Consider the following 20,956-nt stretch of genomic DNA (forward strand, 5'->3'; position numbering starts at 1 on the left):
AGCTCCTGGCTCCCTCTGCATTTCCTAAAGCCTGTATTCTTTAAATCTGAACTACATAATGCAGTTCCTTTCAGCAAATACACTTCAACTGCTGAAGAATATACCCAATGTAATTTTGTTCTTTGAAAATCCAGGGCAATACTTTGCATCCTGTACATTTTTCTATTGTTTGATGAACTCTAGCTTGTTTCAAGACATCATGTGTTCTATGAATCATCATATGTTCATTTAGGGACCCTGATTTACTCAATGCTTGGATCAGCCACTGCATAGCATTTTGGTCAGACAGTATACATCACGCCGAATTCCTAACAGGAATGAGAACATTCAAAAGGTTTGGTTTGCCTTGAGGTTGTTTTCTATTATAGCCCTGTAGGGGATTCTAATAAATTTGTTTCTACTATGAAATCAGTTCTTCTCTATAAAGCAAAGGGGATTTTTTTTCTTTAGGTCAGTTTTACCAGAACACAGTACTAACCTATAGGCAATCTAATCATTCTGATTTGTGACCAAAATTTATTTTCATGGCAGAAGATAGTGAACCTAAAGAAAGATTATCACTTTAAAAATTCTTTTTTAAAGACACAAATTCTCAGCCATCTTGCCACCCCCCCCCCACCTCGTTCCCACCACACAGCCGAGTCACCTTTTCCCTTTCTACATTCTCTGTCCCCCACTCTGCCCCTTTCCAGTCGTATCCCGGGCCTCGGCGACAGAAACCGCGCCATCTCTACCCCTACATTCTCCACGTGGGACATGCAGCCGTGCCTACAAGTGTCCTTAAAGCAGAGATGAATAATACTGCAGCTAGCCCAATGTCTGCTGCCACTTCAAGTAGTGCAAGAAGTACAGGGAAGGCTATAAGTTTTGCAGCAGAATTGCAGAGTATGATTTTTGGTTTGAAGTCCACCTTATCTGAAATGAGGATGGATACTCCAGCTTTTTTGCTGTGTCCATGTGCATGGTTTTCTTTAGGTGATGCTAGGAGACCTCTTTATGAAACAGCAGTTTTGGTAGAAGATGTGGTACACACTCAATTAATTAATCTGTTGCAGCAGCTGTGGGGAGCAAGAGTAATCTCTCCTGAAGATCTTCTGTTTTTGATGCGCAAAGATAAGAAAAAGCTTAGAAGACTGCTAAAATACATGTTTATCTTAGACTACAAATCAAAGATCGTCAAAGGCATAGATGAAGATGATCTTCTAGAAGACAAACTAAGTGGTAACAGTAATACAAACAAAAGACAGAAAATTGCTCAGGACTTTCTCAACTCTATTGACCAGACAGGAGAACTTTTGGCAATATTTGAAGATGATGAAATTGATGAAGTTAAACAAGAAAGAATGGAGAGGGCAGAAAGACAGACTCAAAGTATGGATTCAGCTCAATATGCAGAATTCTGTGAAAGTCGACAATTAAGCTTCTCAAAAAAAGCTTCCAAATTTCGAGACTGGTTGGACTGCGGTAGCATGGAGATAAAACCCAATGTTGTCGCTATGGAAATTTTAGCATATTTAGCATATGAAACAGTGGCACAGTTAGTGGATTTGGCTCTTCCTGTGAGACAGGACATGGTAACCAAGGCAGGGGACCCCTTCAGCCATGCCATTTCTGCAACTTTCATTCAGTATCACAACTCTACTGAGGGGTCTTGCGTGAAGTCCTGCCCAGACTCCCCTGAGAACACGCCACCTCCTACACCAACAGTTCCATCATCTGGATCCCAGCACTCAGGGAGAACTACATCAGGATCCCTAGTAAGTGGGAGCGCTGCACAGGACTCCACTAAAACCAAGCAAAGGAAAAGAAAAAAGCACTGCGGCCTGTGGTGTTGAGGCTCACAGCGATGCCATCCAGCCCTGCCACATCAGAGAGGCCGTTTGACGCTATGGACACAAGATTGGCCCCCTTTCCCCATTCACAAGTGCCTACCACAGAAATGGGATGGCTTTTCTAGCCTGCTGATGTGACTGTGCCTTCTGCGACGAGAAGGGTGGTGTTATGCTGAGGTGCTTTCTCTTGAACAAAATAAAAGTTTAGCTTCTCCGTTAAAAAAAAAAAAGACACAAATTCTCCTTTTTTTTACAGAAATAGTTTGCTTAAAATGCAAAAAAAAATTATAAAAAGACACATTCACATTGTTTTAGAACAAAGAAATACATTATCTGCAACTACACAGATGCAAGTACACATAGAACAGATTGAACATGTGCCTTTCATAAGTTTTGGATCCCTTCCATCCAAATCATGGGAGTGACTTTCAAATATTTATCAGTATGGCACAGATATCAGCAAATCAAAATAGAGGCTAACCTTAGGCCTGGAGTAGAAGCCTGGAGCCCTCTGTTATGCTCCAAATTAACCTTTAGTTGCAGTATTTAGAAGATCTAAGGAGTCTTGGAATGGAACAGGTTAGATGGGGTAAGGGAAGGTGGTCAAGAGGCACAGAGAAAGCTATGTACTAATCACTAAGTATTTAGTATTTAAATAACTAGTCCAGCTCATTAATTACCAAATATTTTAACAGATATATTTAATATTATATTAAATATTACTAGTAGTATTAAAAATAACCAATATGGTGGGGCATGTCTAAAAAAGCAAACCTGCCATTCTATCAATACACATTATTCAGAATGTCATCACCACCTGCCAAACCCCAGGCCCTCTGTCCCACTACCCTATTCACTATCCTAGGCAGTCATGTTATATACCATATTAGTCTGTCCTTCAACTGACCAGAGCCAACAGAACTCAAGATGGACTCACAACCCAAGGGCTGAAAATTAATAGGCTAGCTCTCAGTCCTTGGCACAAAAAGATAACCTGGCCAGTTGATCAGACCGCCTCCCAGTCTTGGGAATTTGGGTTAGAAAACATGAAGAGACTGATGCCAAGTGGCAGTTAGTCCTTTCCTGGCAAGAAATGAGAATAGAAGTGTTTAAAAAGGTATCACTACATACACAGAGGATGAGAGGAGCTGGGGTTGAATACAAGTGGAGCGGTTAATTACAAAAGATAATGTGGACATCACAATCAGCACATAAAGAAGGATGGCAATCCAGGTGCCAGGACAGACAGACAACAGGAAGATCTCTGTTTCGGGCTTATGAATTGAGTTGTATGTATTCCCAGGAATACAACTGGCAAATAATCTAGAGAAATGGTCTTGGTTTGAAACTACCAACAATACAATAAAACCCCACTTCTGCTTGACCACACAAGACCCAATTCAAGCTGGCACCCTAGAACAGCAGTTTCAAAGTGTGATTCCTAGACCAGCGGCATCAACAGCACCTGGAAACTTGTTAGAAATGCAAATTCCTAATGAATCAGAAATTCTGGGGGTGGAGTTCAGCAGTTGTGTTTTAACAAGCCTTCCAGGTGAAATCAAAGTTCAAGTTTTAGAACCAACCCTGCAACTTGGTTTTTCCCAGAGAGCCAGCATTACCTGGAAACAGACTGCTGCTGCCCTCGAAGCATCTCAGGCATAATCCTCTCAGAAACAGATTCTCTAGTTGCTCAGAAGTGCTGACGAAGGAACTCATTTCTCTGCAATAGATGTATGCCTACTGATTCTAGCAGATAATTCATCATCCCCAGGCAGCAGCAGGATGCAATGTTTACTCTGACCAACAACCACAGGCAGGCCGAGGAATTGAAGATTTTAAGATTCCCCCTAAAGGTTATAGATACTGAGTCTGACAGGCAGTTTTAAACGTGTTCATTTCATATTGATTCTAGACGAAACTGGGTTGTCTCCTGGAAGTGGGGAGGGCATGTGTTTGTGGTTAATGTATAATAGGTACATTGTTTTAGGCAGAGGCAGGCATTACATACAGAAGAAAGGTTACTGTACTAATGGACAAGAAACAGACTATAAAGAGGTATTGGTCATAGCCAGTTAATCCACTGCCTGACTGAAACTTGCTCCTCATGCTACCAAGTTTTATACATGACTTCACCCTCTAGGTATAGGGTGTGCCCATGATCCAGGTGTAGCTTAATCAGTAGAGTTGCTTACCTACAATGTGAGCTTATGTGGAAGATGATCTTTACCTCCATGATTCTCCTGCTCAAAATGTGAAGACTGCAGCAGTTAGAAATGAAAGATTTTACCAAAAATGTATGCCCTGATGTATGAAGGATGACAATAAAAAGTAGAATGCATTTCAGAACATGGAGTTCCAAGAAATAAAATTGGCAGATGTCATTAAGGCAAAAGACCCATCTACACAGAAACAGAGTTACTGAGAGGATTATAGTGACAGAGATATTGAGAGACACATCATGCAGCTTGGAAAGAAATGAAAAGTAACTGCCTACATTCCTGTTGTCTGGTGTCCTTCTGATACTCACCTCTTCTTATCTGGGTAGTGAGATTAAGTCTACTAGAATGTGTGCAGAAAGGGCTTTTTAGTTTAAGAGTAAATGAGGATGAGTGTCAAGGTAACAGCAACAATGAGAGAGAAAAACAAAGAAACAGACAGTCCCTGTAGCTACAAAGCTTAAAGTGCATTCTATCAGAAAAGGGATCATGACCACAGCCCCTTCTCCCAGGAGTTTAAACTGAGGTCCAACTGAAAATGATGAACAGATGAATGAGTGAATGAATGAATACACAAATTAATAGATTATAGTTATATTTAAATTTATACATAAAATTAACAACATTCATCAGGAAGGACAGAGGCAACTCTGACAAAAGCCCAATGGCAGAAAATGTAACAAAGTTTCTGAGATCAAATCACTCTTACAAGAGATGGCACCAGTAGGACAGCCCTTGCGTGGAGTCACATAGTCAAACAGAAACTGAAGGACTGGATCTGGATTGGTGGCAAATCCACCAGCAACCCAGGTTTTCTGGTGTCTTGAACAAATTAATTGATTTTTCCAAAGTGCTCAAGTGCTTGAATTTCAAGCACTTGAAATTGTTTTTGCTCAAGCACATTTGCCTAATGGTAGCCTACGGGAGGATCTAACTCAGGGATCAGTGAGGTGGGAATTAGAGGCATTTTGCCCGTGACACATTTAGTCATAATATGTGACACTGTACAGTTCAGCACCAACAATGGCAGTGGTAACCAAGGGATCATGAACCTTAAAAACTTTGGTGGCAGTAAAAGTAGTATGAAATTGTTTTCCTAAAGCAAACTGCTTAAGCAGCAAAGAGGGAATTCTCCTGCCTCAAAAGGGCTTGTCTGAGTTCTGGTTTAGCTACACGATCAGCATAGCAGGAACATCCATGGACCTCAGTAAATGTTGGACCTCAGGGCATTTCCAGACAACATACATTATGTTTTGATTTTACTGCCTGTTTCTGACCCTGTCCCTTTGACCTCCAGGACATTTTTGTTCTGCATTTTACTCTTTCCTTCACTCATATTATAGACTATTTGGGTAATAATAATTCAACTTTACTAGGAATTTAATTTAATAGCCCTATTTTAACTTACAAGGAAGTCTTTAAATGCACAAATAGGAATTTGACACCTTGAAAGCAGTTGAACCCATGAGATACTGAGTCCAACCAAACTTGCCAACCCACAGAATTACAAGTTAAATGGTTGTTTTAAGTCATTAAGTTTGAGGATAGTGTTGTATGCAACAAATGCTGATACAGAGCCTAACTAAATAAAGCTGAAGCAAATATAGTTTTTTCAAAGACCAAAGCTGACAATTCTGAATACAACTCTGAATGTATTCCTTTAGCATAGTAATATCCAAATTCCTACATCCTGAGATATAATCACTAGTTCCAGTTCCATGAGGTTTTGGCAGTGTAGGAAGCCATAGCATGTGCCTAGCACTGTGGAACATCTCCACACAAGGAAAATTATGGCATGCAAATTATTCACAGTTTATATTGCTTAAAAAACTACATAATAATCCGGGTGTGGTGGCACATGCCAGTAACCCCAGTGATTTGGGAGGCTGAGGCAGGAGGATCACAAGGTCAAGGTCGGCCTCAGAACCTTAGTGAGACCCTGACTCAAAAAAAAATTAAAAGACCTGGGGATATAGACCAGTGGTACAGCACCCCTAGGTTCACTCCCCAGTACCAAAAAACCTACAAAATAAAAGTTGATCTTAAAAAAGTTCCTTCCATACTCAAATTTAAGCAGATGTACATTTCATAATAGCTTATAAATGTATCTTTTTTCACGGTATCATGACCAGCTAGTTTACATTTCTCAGAAGACTCAAAATACTTTGACACTGCTTTATACTAAACCATTGTTCTCAAGGACTCAAATTCACTGATGTCTCACCAATAATCACGAAAAAATGGTAGATAATGAGACCTCATATATTATGTGATTCTCATCAGAAGTTATCAAATTTGTATTCTGTGATGGTAGCTCTTATGACACCTTTTGTATTATTCAGTGTTCCAGCCACATGTGAACATGTAATCAACCATGGGCCATAGGAACTGACCAGGCTACAGCATCTGAGCTTTCTAAGCATATTGTCCATATTGCTTTCCAAAGAAAGGGATGCAAAGCTCCTCTCTGGTTTGTTCCCCAGCTCCTACCCAAGTGGTGTGGGAGTGATGAATTGTTGAGTCGGATTCCTGGGCACTGTTGAACAGTATGTACTGGGTGGGGCCTTGGGAATACAAACAATCCCATATAGGTAGAAAGCCTCATTATGGAGCTGATATCTATGACTTTTCTCTCACTGGAATGGAAAATTCTGAGATTTGATTTTGGCCTAAAAGAAATGCTAAGCCATTCATCCTGTTTGGTTGTCAGATTCAGGCTGTTTCTACCCAAGTCTCCTTGTGGTTAAGCCCAGCTCAGTGGAGAGCTAAACCCAGGTTGGGGGCCATTGTCCCACTTAATAGAATGTTCCTTTGCCACTCTTTAGGCACATCTATCCCTGAGGAATACATAAGAGTTGTAGGGTTAAAGCAGGATTTATAAATACTCCTGAGTCCAGGCTGATTACTACCATGATTCAGCCCTTAACAGCAACTGGATGTCACAACCATTCCTAACACTGACATGGTCTCAGAAGGTAAGAGCATTCATATGCCCCTGGAACTAACATTTGGGAAATAATGTTCCTATAAGAGATATGGAGGCTCAATCCTCAAACTTGAAGCAGTTGTGCTGCAGGCCTAGGATAAAAATCTCCCATGTGATATTTATTGGTCTTAGAGGAAATAGTCACTTTAGGAGCAAAGATAGTCTTGTCTGTGACTTCAGTCAGCCGAAGCACCAAGGTTCCATATGAGTTACGTCTCCCTGGAATAAGCAGAATTCTAGTGTGACATTTTTGGCCTGTTGGATCATTAAATCTAAATACCTGTACAGCCAACTAGATAGAAGGCCCAGATTCTGTTCCTCTTAGTCTTGTTTTAACTTTCATTCAGAAATAAGGAGAAAATGATAGATAAAATTCTGGGATGGCATGAGCCTACTCAAGTTTTTTAAATCCATTCCCCAACACGTCCTCAAGTTGATGTTGTTTTGGATACTGCATAAACCCTAACCTACACATTTGTGGGCAGAAGCTAGACTAAAAAATAACCTTTCATGATTTGTAAGCTCGATTAGGAAATAACATGCTCCTGATTGCTTTCCTGACCAGGAATCTTGGGCAAGCATCTAATTATGTTTGTGGATTTCAAAGACCTGAGTGTGAGTGCAATCATTGAAGGGAGGTAGGTTTCACTAATAAAAAATAGATTAAGGCTTTTACTACATGGAGAGAGTGGCTTACTCCTGGACTGAGGTAAAAAGGAAAATTTAATGAAAGAAAAAAACAAATAAGAAAAGGCGTTTTAAATAATGGCTATACCCAGCATATCTTGGCTTTGAGAATTGGTTGCCCTAGACACACTTAAAAGCCCTCGATCAGCAGGCATCGACTACAGGATATCTTTTGAACTTTTTTTGACTATAGGATGTTTTAAATGAACTAAAAACTCTTGTCTAGAAGATAGTTTCAGTTTTAAAAGGGTGAGTCAAACAAGGAAAAAATTAGGAAATAATGGGGGAAAAGAAGGCTTGTGATCTCTGAAACACGGATAGACACATGTGAAAGGAGAAACAGATATACCCACAAATATACACTAACTGCAATAAAGGGGGCCATCTACCCAACTGCAAACAACATAGCTATTCATACTAAGAAACAGCAAATGGAATGTCATAGCAATCTTGACACATGATGAGCAAATTGTCATATTCTGGCAATGCTAATTGCCAATAAAAAACTAATAATCAGTACAAAAACAAATGGCATCTGGAAATTTACAGTTGATTTTAGGAGATGAATAAATAAGGTACCAATACCACTGATGACAATGGTCACATACTAAATATCCTAGCAAAGGTGAGGCCTCATGCAAAGACCTTTTGTCTTGGATATAAAGCAAAAAAGGTTTTGGTCTCTACCACTGAAGGAGATATTTTAATTCAAAACTGTACTCATGATTGAAGGTAAACAGTTGTCTTTGAATAGTCCTTACCATCAATCTCACATAGAAGTCATCAGAAACTGCCCATATAATTTGGTAGAACAAAACATATTGATTAATTCTAACATCTATTATCACAGGAAGATCACAAATTAAGCAGGTCTTTGAAGGCAATACAGAAGAAGGCCTGAAAACAAATGAAAAAAATATAGCTTGCATGTGACTACAGTGACCTAAATGAAAGTTTTCCCAGCAGGAAAGCTATCTATCAGGGAAAGGACATATTATCAGGAAAAGCACAAATGATCAGGTCACTACACTAACAGATGTTAGAAGTCCAATATCACCAGGATCCCATAATGGTTGTGGTACCACAATACAGTGAGAAAGGCCAATGCCTGGTTCAGCTCTCTAAATGAACCACTAGAACAGGTAAAGTGCAACAGTTAGCACTGAGAACACAAGTGTTTGGCCTTACCAAACACTTGGGAACCTCGTAAACACTGCCTGAGAATTTCTAATACCCATAAGTTATCGGTGGTATGAGAAAATTTTGTTAATGGAGATAAACCAGAACCCAGTACTTTGTACGGTGCGAAATAAGCACACCACTTACTCTTCAGAGAGAGGTAGATCTTCTAACAACAGATTAATGATATGCTATTTCTCAAACACCCTACATCATCTTAAGAATTTACTAAGGGCTACAAGGAGTTATTCATACAAGGTGAGTCTTAATTTGGATTTCCCCAGAAACAGAGCTCGAGACAAAAATTCTAATGTAAATAGTTTAAGAATCAACCTCTGGAAACACCTACTGGGGAGTAGGGAAATGACACAGTGAAAGGAAAGAAGCCAATAAAGACGGTGTTATTCAGACAGCTACTTCTGTGGGTAACTGAAGTTTAAACATATGAACTCTGGGGAACCATATAAATCATGTACCTTAATTACCTTTCTCAAGGAGTGAAAGCTGGGGTACATACACACCAATTCCCAACTCTTTGTCGATGAGAGCCGCTTCCAGAGGTGTTAACCCCCAGCTCTTACAGCCTATCAAGCAGAGGTCAGAGAAGCCTTTCAGACCTTCTGAGGAAGCCTCAGACAAAGAGATACTGGTAGTAAAAAATCAGCTGGTATGCATAGAAATAATAAGGCTAAGGGATAGGGGACATGACAGATAGTATTAGCTACATATATTTGAACCACAGGAAAATCTTACCCTTTGTCTATTGGGTAGGGTAGTTTAATCAGAATAAATGAAGGAGACATTGGGATGAAATAATCATAGAAGTTTGAAATTAGTGGCAACTTGATTTCAGGAGCTGATAAGGACACCTGGAGAGAAAGCAATGTGGACATCAGCATTCATCATGGGCCTGGACACAAACCTGGAAAACTTAACTACTGCATTGGCTACCACACCACAAAAGAGGGACAGTAGACAATAGTGACCTTTGCCAGTAGTTGGGGGAAACAGCACTTTATTTTTGTGACAGTGGGTAATTTCACCAGTTGAATAGAGGCTTTTCAAAAAAAAAAACCTAACAAAAAGTAAACCTGCAAAGATTCTACATCAGTAGCTTCTCTTAACTGGAAGGTTTCAAATAACCAAATCAATCAAGACAGATGTTTTATGAGGGCCTCTTTGGAAGCCCTAGGATTGTTGGGAAACCTGTTCACCCATGATAGTCAACAGATAGAGGCTTTGAGTAAAAAGAAATCTCTCAGTGTCCCTGTTCTTCTGCTCAACTTTCCTCCTTGCACATTTTTCAAATGAGTAGTCAGATTAGGTTGGATTCCAGTACAATTAATTGGACTGTTTTTGCTAGTGGGCGGGATCATTGTACTTTTACTCTCTCCTGCTTCCTCTAGCCTCTCTCCCCAACATGGTAGCCAGATCTAAGGAGACTACCCTGTCAGTCTAGGCTTCTTGTTTTAAATGGGATTTCTTTGTTGGAACTTTTGGGAGTTTAATGCCTCTGTGAAAATTTGACAATAAGAGAGGTCTCATATTCAGACTTGGGAAATTCTGTATCCCCAACATGATATTATTTGGACTATGTTATCCTCTGGTCCTCATTGTATCAGTCTTCTTGGTAGACTAGGTTCAATGATGTAGCTTTATATCCTTCAAGATGAGAAATAGAGTAGGTGGTAAATTTTACACCAAATATATAGTGTGATCTTTAAGTCAAGTCCAGAGTAAAACCATTTCATGAGTTTCTAAGGATGACATCACACTCATTCATTGGCAGCCTTGAGGAGGTGAATTTCACATTTCTTTGGTCCAAGACAGGTTCATAAAAACCGTGATATGGATCAGGGAAACGATCCCAATGAAAAGAACTTACCTGCAAATTTCCTCCTTTAAGATAGACAGTCACATACCATTCAGCTATTAACCACTTAGGGTTAACAGAGAAAGAACAAGAAGTAAAGACTGTTAAATTTCCACCAAAGTGTTCTAAGACCTTCAAACTGTACCTGCTCCCACCCTCTATCTTTATTCCTCCCTCGGAAAATGAAGGCCAAACTGATTTGATCAGAGTCTAGAACCTCAGTGGGAGTATAGCATAACTCACAGGTATCACTGTCACCAACCAGCTCAGGTTACTAATGGTAGCTTTCATCTCACTGGAGTGGAAAATTCTAAAATTTGATTTTGGGCTTAAGAGCTCTAGATTGGAGTTTGGAGACAAGAAGCAGGGTAATGAAGGCAGTAATGTAAAACTGTTTGTTTGTTTACCTATATGTGTCAGCCTTCTTGCAGGTACACAGGATCATGTGGCTAGTTTGGGGGCGATGAAAACTAAGTGGATATGACATGCATCACTTCTGGGCTGAAGCACTGAAAAGTCTACATGAAATTCTCCAGCCTCTCACTTATTCACCACAGTGGCAGCTGAAAAGTGGTGCAGCTACAAAATAGCACAACATTAGTCAGCCTGGAACCTTGAGTGACTAGGTGGAGTAAACCCCTCCCACCCCACATCTCTCTGACCTGCATGGGATATGTAGTGTGAACAAGAAATTAACAACTCCCAATACGTAAAATCTGTGACACATGGAGATTTTTACCTGAGCATAACTGTATTCCTAATGAATACCGCTGCCCTTCTTCCGTAATGCATAATACTTATTTCATACTTTTAATTTATTTGTTAATAAATCTATATGCTACACTCAGACTCCAGTGAACTGGCTCTATGGGACAGAAGATGATGCACAAGTCAACAAGCAAAGCTTTAGCTTTTGACCAAATACATAGTAGTGAGCAATACAATTGAGTAAACACAACTGCTTTCTACTGCACAAAAAACAGGAAATAATTAAATTTCTTATAGACATTTCTTTATTATATTTTCCCACTTGAATATTTAGAGAATAATTTAAATGTAATGCATACTGACAGCAAGCACAGTATCAAATATTAGGTTTTTTAATATTTTTCTTTTCTCACCCTTTATTCCTTTAGGAAAAAAATATTTAGATGACCTCAAAGAAACAATTATTATGCTAATCACAGTATGCAGTAACACATACAAGCCCAGACTCAATAGAAAAAAGAAAGCAACAAAGAAGTGAAAAAGTCTTTCTCCTCAAATCATTTTAATTCATTTTCCACAGCCATATAAATTTAAAGTATGAAACAACAATAATACAGCTATAGAATCTAGGTTCTCTTTCAAAGCAGCGGCATATAAAACATAGAAAAGCTAAAACCTCAGCACAAGCTTCAAAAAAACAAGGACTGAGAGGATTTTGATGAAGACATGAAATGCACAAAATACAGTACACAAAAATACTAGAATGCATAAAATATAAAGCTACACATTTCAGGTAGAAAGCATTGTAAAATATATAAAATATGCAAGAAATCAAAACCAATGAAATTTTTCTTAGAGTACCATGAATACACTGGAACTGGCAATTAGCATTTGAAGATGGGAACAAGAAAATAGCAGTTTCCCATTTAAAACTTTATTTCTAGGCTTTAGGATTTCACCTTCTTGACATCCTTCTTTCCAGAGCTCTCAGTAGCTGACTCTGCTTTTCTTTTCTGTGACTAAAATGGAAACAGATTTAATGTTCTGCTCCAATATGCACATTTTTAAATGGCCCAACAATGTTAAATCTAGGATGTAAATGCATTAAAAAAAAATTTTAACATGAATATTCACTTCAATGTTATACTCACAGTTCATGTTCTATATAGCCCAACAAACTATATAACCCAAAGTAAATAACCTTCAAAGATGTTTCTTTTTATGAAAAGACATGATATCCATCAAAAATAGTCATCAAATATCTACTTACACATGGTATTATAAATGTACTCTTATCTTAAAGAACTACTTAATACTTAAAAGTTTCTGGGCAAAATTTTATTTATGAATACTAGTTTTAAAAAATTCACAATAGACTTTAACATACTATATTTCATATCTTCTATGATGCACATTTCTTTCACATTTTAGCATCTCTGAAATTGGGATGCATCTTACAAATGATGACAAACTATACTTGGCAGCATTTTTTCTTAGTGATACGTACACTAATGCTGTGTATTACAATGGAAGGCATCTTAGATTTGATGAAATATGGCAGTTTACTTAACCACACTCAAATAATATGATCCTACCAAAGAATATTTTAAATTAGAGCCATACAAGGCAACCTGACTGGATTAAAATGAAGTTATTATCCAACAGTTAACTTATTACCAAGTAAAGCTTTGTCTGCTCAAAGATCTCATTTGCACTCATGGTTCCACGAAGATCATTTATTTGATCAAATCAGAGCTCCCAGTTTCAACTTTAACACCATCCCATCCCTTCCCTACCCACCTCCTATCCCCAAAACAGCCTAGTCTTAATCCAAAGGATTTTACTAGCATTTTGCTTCTGATTAGATTCATGAGGAATTTTTTTAAATACTCAGACCTGTTACTAGGGTTTTCCTAACCATATGTTCTGAAAACAAATAGGAAACATTTGGTTGTGGTATAATTCTTTTTCTGTCCAAAACAAAGTAGCATTTCATAAAAACAGTTTTTATAATACGTATCATTTTGGCATTAAACATAATATAGGCATTTTAATTATGTAAAAAAATGGGATCTACCTATAAGTTAGGAAAATGCTGAAAATTTTACCATTGGAGTTTTAGTAGCCCGTTTCTTCTTTTCTGCTCTCTCTCTTTCCTCAATTTCCATATTTTCTTTCTCAATCAATGAAATCAGAGTGTTACAGCGTCTCTGGAATTCCTAAATAAAATAATAATAGACTTAATTTCCATAAGTAGTGATAATCCTTAAAAAGGAGACAATTCTTTAACTGAATCATTTCTGTAGTATACAATTTTTAAAGGGGCATTTTTTCGAACAATATTTACATAGAATATTAATAGATTCCGCCCAACATAGGGGTGGAGGTAAATGTCATTTAATGGATGATTGGTTAAACAAACTATGGTACATCCACACTATGGAACACTACTCACCAATAAAAAGGAAAGAACTATGGATATATAAATCCACCTGAATAAACCTCAAGAGAATTATGCTAAGTGAAAAAGTCAATCCCAAAAGGTTACATACAGCATTACTCCATTTATATAACATTCTTTTTTAAAAAAATATTTTTTAGTTGTCAGTGAACCTTAATTTATTTATTTATACGTGGTGCTGAGGATTTAACCCAGTACTTCACACAAGCCAAGCAAGTGCTCTATCACTGAGCCACAACTCCAGTCCTTATATAACATTCTTAAAATGACAAAATTATACAAACGGAGATGAGATCAATGACTGTCAAAAGTCAGAGTAGGGAGAGTGGGTGTGACCACAGAGAACATAATGGAGTACTGTGGTACTGGTGGTTACAAAATCCATGCACGGTAAAACTTCACTGAACTGCACATGCAAACACACAATCACAAATGAATACACATATAACTAATGAAATCTGGATAAGCTCTTTGGATTATATTAATGGCAATTTCCTGGTTGTCATATAATACTATAGTTGTGCAAGATGATATCACGCGAGGGAACTGGATGAAGAGTGCATGACAAATCTATTTATAATTTCTTGTGAATTTATATATATATATTTCAAAATATAAAGTTAACATAAATCATATAAACAAAGAATAAAATAGGGGGATTACATTCTATGGTTAAAATAAGTTTTGGAGATACCCAGTTTATAAAAGTTCAACAAATTTCTTTACTACAGGGCTTCTCAGAGCCTTTCAGTTCCTGATGTGCACCATGAGTCACAAGGAAGGGGGACATAGGATGCAGCAGTCCCCAGAGCTACTTAACCAACAGAACTCTCTTCTCATCAGACATCTTGTGGGATCAGAGTTCTGGGGAGTAGATCTCAGGAAACACTGCTATATTTACTAATTCAGAGTAAATAATATCTGAAAGATTTTTGCATTAACCTTGCCACTTCCTATATTTTACTTCCAGCAAATCAATGCATCCAAACTATAAAGTTTTTATGAATGTATGGTGAGCATTAAACATGATTCATTAATATGTAAACTCATATATTATTAACTCTATATACTGTGCTGTATTTTAAAGGTAAATAATGGCTTATATCAAATGATAAAAAACATTTTAAAATATGATTCTTTGTGTAAGCAAAAGTCTGACAAAATTCAAAATAGCAAAAATTAAAATCAAAATAGCTACTCAAATGAAAATGCAGTTTTATGGGCAATTAACAACTTCAACAACAGAAAAAGGTCAAAGTATAGGAATAGAAATCTCAAAAAATGTTCAAAACATTTTTTAAAATGTTTCACTGAAACTAAGGATCAAAGAAATGCAAAGTTAAACAATGTAATCTCTATCAAATTAGCAATGATATGTGTATGCACATGGTGTACATATTTAGTGTTGGCATTTAGATGGTAAAATATGAACTAATGTTGAATGTCAATGCTACCACCTGTTATGGAGGGTACTGTAGCTCCTCAAAATTCATCTGTTGAAGCCTTAATCCTCAATGTGACTGTATCTACAGATGGGATCTTTAAGGAGTTAAATAAGGTTAAATGAGATCAAAAGGGTGGGCTCTAACCAAATAAGACTTCTTTAATAAGAAGAGCCAAAGACACCATATATCTATCATCTATCTCTCAATCTCCACACTTAGAGAAAGAGTCGTGTAAGGATATCATGTGCATAATTAGACATCTGCAAGCCAGGAAGAGAGGCCTCACCAAAAACCAACTCTGCTGGCACATTAATCTTGGATTTCCAGTCTTCATAATTGTGAGAGAACACTCTTCTAATGCTTAAGCTACCCAATCTGTGGTATTCTGTTATGTCAGCATGAGGAGACTAATACACAACCTAGCTAGAAAGCAAGTTGGAAATATCAAAGAAAGGTTTTTAAAATTTCATACTCTCTGATTTAGCAGTTGCATTCTTAGAACCTTATTCTAGGAAATAACAGATGTAAACAAAGATTTCAGACTCATGTTTAGAATAGTGTTAACCAGGAACTACCAGGAGCTAACTGAATTTTTGGAAACAATACACAAATACCAGTAACCGCTGAAAGAATATTAACAACAATGTGACTAGCAGTTAACAGTAGCTATCTCTGAAAGTAGAACCACAGGTAATTTTTTTATAGTACCGAAGGTTGAACCCAGGGACATTCTATCATTGAGCTACAGGCTTTATTATTTTTGAGACAGGGTCTCACTAAGTTGCCCAGGCTGGCCTCTAACTTGAAATCCTCCTTCCTCAGCTTCCTGAGTCACTGGGATTATAGGTGTGTGTCACCATGTTCCCCCACTTTTTTTTTAAAGAGACAGGGTCTTGCTACATTGTACAAGTTAGCCTCGAACTCCTAGCTTCAAGCAATCCTCCTGCTTCAGCCTCCCAAGGAGCTGAACCAGTAACTTCTATTTTTCTAAATTATAGCTTTTAGTTATAGTTAGTAGCTGGGTTCATCCCAAAATACTCATACTGCATGGCATTTGATATCAGTTCATGACTCCCCCTGTTTTTCTCCCATACTCTCTCCATTCTCCCTCTCCCACTCTCCTTTCTCTATGCTACTAGACTTCCTTTCAGTCATCTATTTATTTATATTTCATTGGTTCTTTTTACTTATGCACAAAGGTTAAATTTCCTGTGGTATATTTATGTGTGCACATACCATGATTTTTTAAGAATTCATTCTGCATTGTCTCTCCTTACCCATCCCTCCACTAGGCCTCTAGATCTCCTTCTTCTACATTACTGATCTTCCCTTTATCTTTATATTTGCTTTTATACTCAGCTGTATTTTCCAAATTTTCTACAATGAATATTTAGGTCTTGGCAATCTCTAAAGATTTTAAGAAATGGCATATGATTTTTTATAGTATAGATTTATCTTTCCAAATAAAAACTAGGAAATGGCATACAACATAGGAAATGTTACATTTGGAAACATTATCAACTATTCAAGCATTTTCTACTTTCTATTTCAAGTCCCTGAAGAGGCTGAAAACCAAATCAGAAAATAAAGTATTCGTTAACAAAGTACTGTTTACCAATTAAAAACAATCTTACACAACACTGGAATATTCAAATTTCTTGTGCATTCCCAACTATTCAAGGTTAAATAATTTAGGGGGAAAAATCACGCTGAAATTTTCCTTACTTACCAAAACCATGGTGATTTCTTTAATATGCAGACCAAATATTCTTCATAGCTTCATTCAATAATACACATACAAATTAAACAGCATGTTATTCAATTTATCTATTATAGAAAGGGCTAAGTTGACCCTAATGAGATTTGATCGTTGGTTTCTAGGGAGACTAGATAGAGTCTTTATATGAAGGTGATTCTTGAATCATTAAGTTACACCCTCTGGCTGTTATTATTCTCAATAAGTAATAGTCGCCGTGACTGCAGAGATATTTAAATACATATTCATGGTTTATATGAATGATTCAAGTAAAAACCTAATACTCTGAGACAGTCTCAAATGCAGGAAAGTAGAATATCTCAAAATGATTAAAAATAGACCCTATAATAAATTCTTACCTTCATTCCTTTTGACCTGTCACTAACTATTCCAGAGAAAGAAAAATAATCTAACTCTCTAGAGGAAAGCATTAAGGAATGGACCAGTATGGATTTCACCTTCCTAGCATAGGTCATACCACAACATCTGGAGATATTTAATCCACACACTTCAAGACTGCCTAATTAAATAGATGGTACCATAAACAGAACACCAGTAAAAAATCAGAAATTACAAGAGAAAGGTTAGATTACTAATAAAAAGTGACTGAGTAACTGACTACGAAAAGACTATAAGAAATTTCATGTCAAAACACTTTCATTTTTCCTTTTACATATCATTTTTCCTTTTACATATTCACCTAGAATTCTTATCTTCCTGTTCTATTTTCCTGGGGTTACAGGGGCATCAAACTGTTTCTACAGTTCTGTAGTCTAATTAATACTCTCATTATTTCCTCACTCTAGATTTAGGAATGAAGTTGGAGAAAAATGATACACAACAGGAATAGAGATGTAAAAACAATAAAGACAACTGAAGAGAACAGGAAAATGACAAATGGAAAACCATTCTGGGTTAACAGCTGTGGCAAAAGTAAAAAGTTTCAACATTTGGGAAATGATAGATTTAAAAAAGGTTAAATAAACTAATTCATGGCAGGACTTCTCAAGAGTTTTTAGTATTCTAATGTAGATTGGAAGTGTCAGTGGCAGAACTCAATGTCAGCATGTCCCAACTATTTGAAAACAGAACCCTTTTCTACACATCATTAATTTACATATGCTGGAATAATGTTTGTTAGAAGCCACCTTGGCAAATCCTGTACCAGGGAAAAGTGATGGCTTAGGCTAAGATGCAAGTACAAAGAACCTAGGAATTAAGAACACAGAACTAAGGAATTTTTACATAATTTAATATAAAGATCTCACTGACGATTTTTTGAGCAGGAGAATGCAATAAAATGTATATTCAGTACTCAGAAATCTTCTCTTGATACAGATTCTTACTAGTGCAAGTTCATAAAATCAGTGACTCCCAAGATTAGGAAGGACTTAATAAAAACCAAATGCGTGGGGCTGGGGCTGTAGCTCAGTGGTAGAGTGCTTGCCTAGCACATGTGAGGCATTGGGTTCAATCCTCAGCACCACATAAAAATAAATAAATAAAGGTATTGTGTCCATCTACAAGTTAAAAATATTTTTTAAAAAATCAAATGTGTGGTCAGGCGTGGTGGCACACAATTGTAAGCCCAGTGACTCAAGAGGCCGGACTCAGCAAGTTAGTGAAGCCCCTACCAACTTAATGAGACCCCGTCTCCAAACACAAAATAAAAAGTGCTGGGATGTGGCCCAGTGGTTAAATGTCCCTCGGGTTCAATCCTCAGTACCAAAAAAATGGATGCTTCAGTCTGTTAACTAGATCCTTGTTAATAAGTCATAGTCTGCCTTTCAGAATTCTTCCAACTATGGAGTACTCACTACCTCCTAAGGCTAGCTATCCCACCTCTAAACAATTCAGAAATGTTCCTTTACACAATTTGCTACCTTATGGTTTCCCACAGTAGGATCTAGATCTAACTTCTGTAGTCATAGAGAATAAGCTGATTCCTTCTTTCTGTGTGACAATCCTTCAATTCTTACAAGGGTGCTCCCATGTCTCCAGCATAATCATCCCCTGGCCCACAAACACCCTTCTTTTAGGTTCAATATCCTCTCCCTTTACCCATCCTCCATTTAACCCTTTTCTCAAAGGACAGTATAACATATTGAACCTTGGTCATATTCTTTTTTTCTTTCTTTCTTTCTTTCCACTTTTCTCACACTTTCTTTTAAACCAGGGGTCAGTACATTTTTTTCTTTTAAAGAGCCAGATGGTAAATACTTTCACCTTTGCAGACAACACTGTCACAATTATTCAGCTCTGCCATTCGAGCATGAAAACAGCCATAGATAAAACATAAATGTGTACTTGTGTTCCAATGAAACCTTATCTTTGGACAGTAACACTGAAATTTTCTACAATTTTCACATGTCGCAAACTATTTTCTTTTGATTTCTTTCATGCACTTAAAATGTAAAAATCATTTTTGACTTGCAAGCCACATCAAACAGGTGGAGGGCCAGTTTGCCAAGCCCTATTTTAAACTACAGACTTTAGATTTACTTTAAATGAAATTGTGCTGCCTCAGTTTTTCATATTTTTATAATAGCTAAGGAGTTTACTCAATGCAAAGTCACTCAAGTATCAACTTTTGAATGCCAGGATGTGTATACTAGAATACCTTTAAAAACTGATGTAATGTTTGCAGTGAGCAGTATTGTCCTCAGTGTGTGGTGAATATCAATCACCCCAGGCACCAAGTTCAAATATCTTTTGCCCCAATACTCAGCTTCAAAGCACCAATTCAAAAGGCACAGAAAGCATCAGTAAACTTGAAGTGACTTATTGAAAGAGATTAAAGAGGCTCCACATTACATTTCCTATGTACTAAAATCCTAGACACTAAGCCTACCTAAGTCTGAATGACAGAAGGTCTACGTCTGTTACGACTGAAAGTCAAAAGCAGCTCAATGAGCAAGGGCAAAAAAAATGCACTTCACATCTGTGCCTCTGAATTTGTGGGTAACATTTTATAAGGTCAGGGTATTCTTTTACAATTCTTAGTAAAACGAAATGAGCATTTTTTTCTCCTTTGCTCTTTTATATACCCCCTATATTACCTCCTCCCAGACTGCAAGTCATTTTTGAACTTCTGTCATAGTAACAAAAAGCAATGACAGTCTATAGTAGAATCTCATGGCCCAGGAAAACTGGAAGTTAAATGGAAGTTAATATTCATATAAATATACCCTACATTTCTCAAACAAGTACCAAATGTTATGATGCTTTCACATAACTGCTACCACTTAAGCAGTTATTTATAAAATATTATGTCATCTTCTCACAAAATAATATGTAAATATAAATACCTAAATGGACTCCTATTAATGCATTAACTGTATTTCTGATTGTTAGAACAGTTCAGGGTTCTAAATCAAACACAACAGCTGCATAATAAAACACAAAACTTACAACTAACAGCTCCAGGGATGATGGTCAAAATCTATCATTAGAAAAAGGAAGACTAAAAAGAAAAGAAATGGACTCCAACACATTGACATATTTCCTCACATTCTATCCAAATCTGGTGCAACTGTAGGAGTCTATAGGATAGAAGGAAACTAAGTACAAAAGTTTCATGCTCATGTATTCACTGAATGCCTACTGAGTAAGGTGCTATGCTAGTCTCTAAATACAACTGACTATACTTCAAAGTTAAAAAGGCAGTAGGAAAAAAAATGACTCTGGGGTAGATGGTGGAATATTAGCTAAGGGAAGAAAAAAAGATGAACAGAGAAAAGAATGTGAAAATCATTGTAGATGATTTTCTATAGATGGTAGGTGAGGTAGAACTTACCAACTTTCACCAGAATA

At 37.2% G+C, this 20,956-nt stretch overlaps 2 protein-coding genes across 7 annotated transcripts in view; one reads left to right on the forward strand and one right to left on the reverse strand.

Annotated features, from left to right (window-relative positions):
* The first annotated feature begins 759 nt into the window (after positions 1 to 759).
* LOC124972497 (transcription initiation protein SPT3 homolog) lies at positions 760 to 1,949 on the forward strand. The gene is made up of 2 exons (XM_047536924.1): positions 760 to 892; positions 965 to 1,949. The coding sequence occupies exons 1-2, from the start codon at positions 792 to 794 to the stop codon at positions 1,833 to 1,835; spliced, it is 972 nt and encodes a 323-aa protein (XP_047392880.1). The 5' UTR covers positions 760 to 791; the 3' UTR covers positions 1,836 to 1,949.
* A 9,825-nt stretch (positions 1,950 to 11,774) lies between these two features.
* The window catches only part of Smarca1 (SWI/SNF related, matrix associated, actin dependent regulator of chromatin, subfamily a, member 1), a 71,684-nt gene continuing 62,502 nt past the window's right edge, over positions 11,775 to 20,956 (reverse strand). For 3 of the 6 annotated variants that reach the window (XM_047536647.1, XM_047536651.1, XM_047536652.1), the window contains 2 exons: positions 13,590 to 13,700; positions 11,775 to 12,500 (listed from right to left, as the gene is read on the reverse strand). In XM_047536647.1, coding sequence (XP_047392603.1) covers positions 12,429 to 12,500; positions 13,590 to 13,700 — 183 coding nt within the window. In that variant the 3' untranslated portion in view covers positions 11,775 to 12,428. Of the gene's footprint in view, positions 12,570 to 13,558; positions 13,701 to 20,956 lie in introns of all 6 variants that reach the window. The other 3 variants (XM_047536650.1, XM_047536649.1, XM_047536648.1) reach the window with 3 other exon arrangements.

Source organism: Sciurus carolinensis, chromosome X (genome assembly GCF_902686445.1).
Source record: "Sciurus carolinensis chromosome X, mSciCar1.2, whole genome shotgun sequence".
Classification (NCBI taxonomy): Eukaryota; Metazoa; Chordata; class Mammalia; order Rodentia; family Sciuridae; genus Sciurus; species Sciurus carolinensis.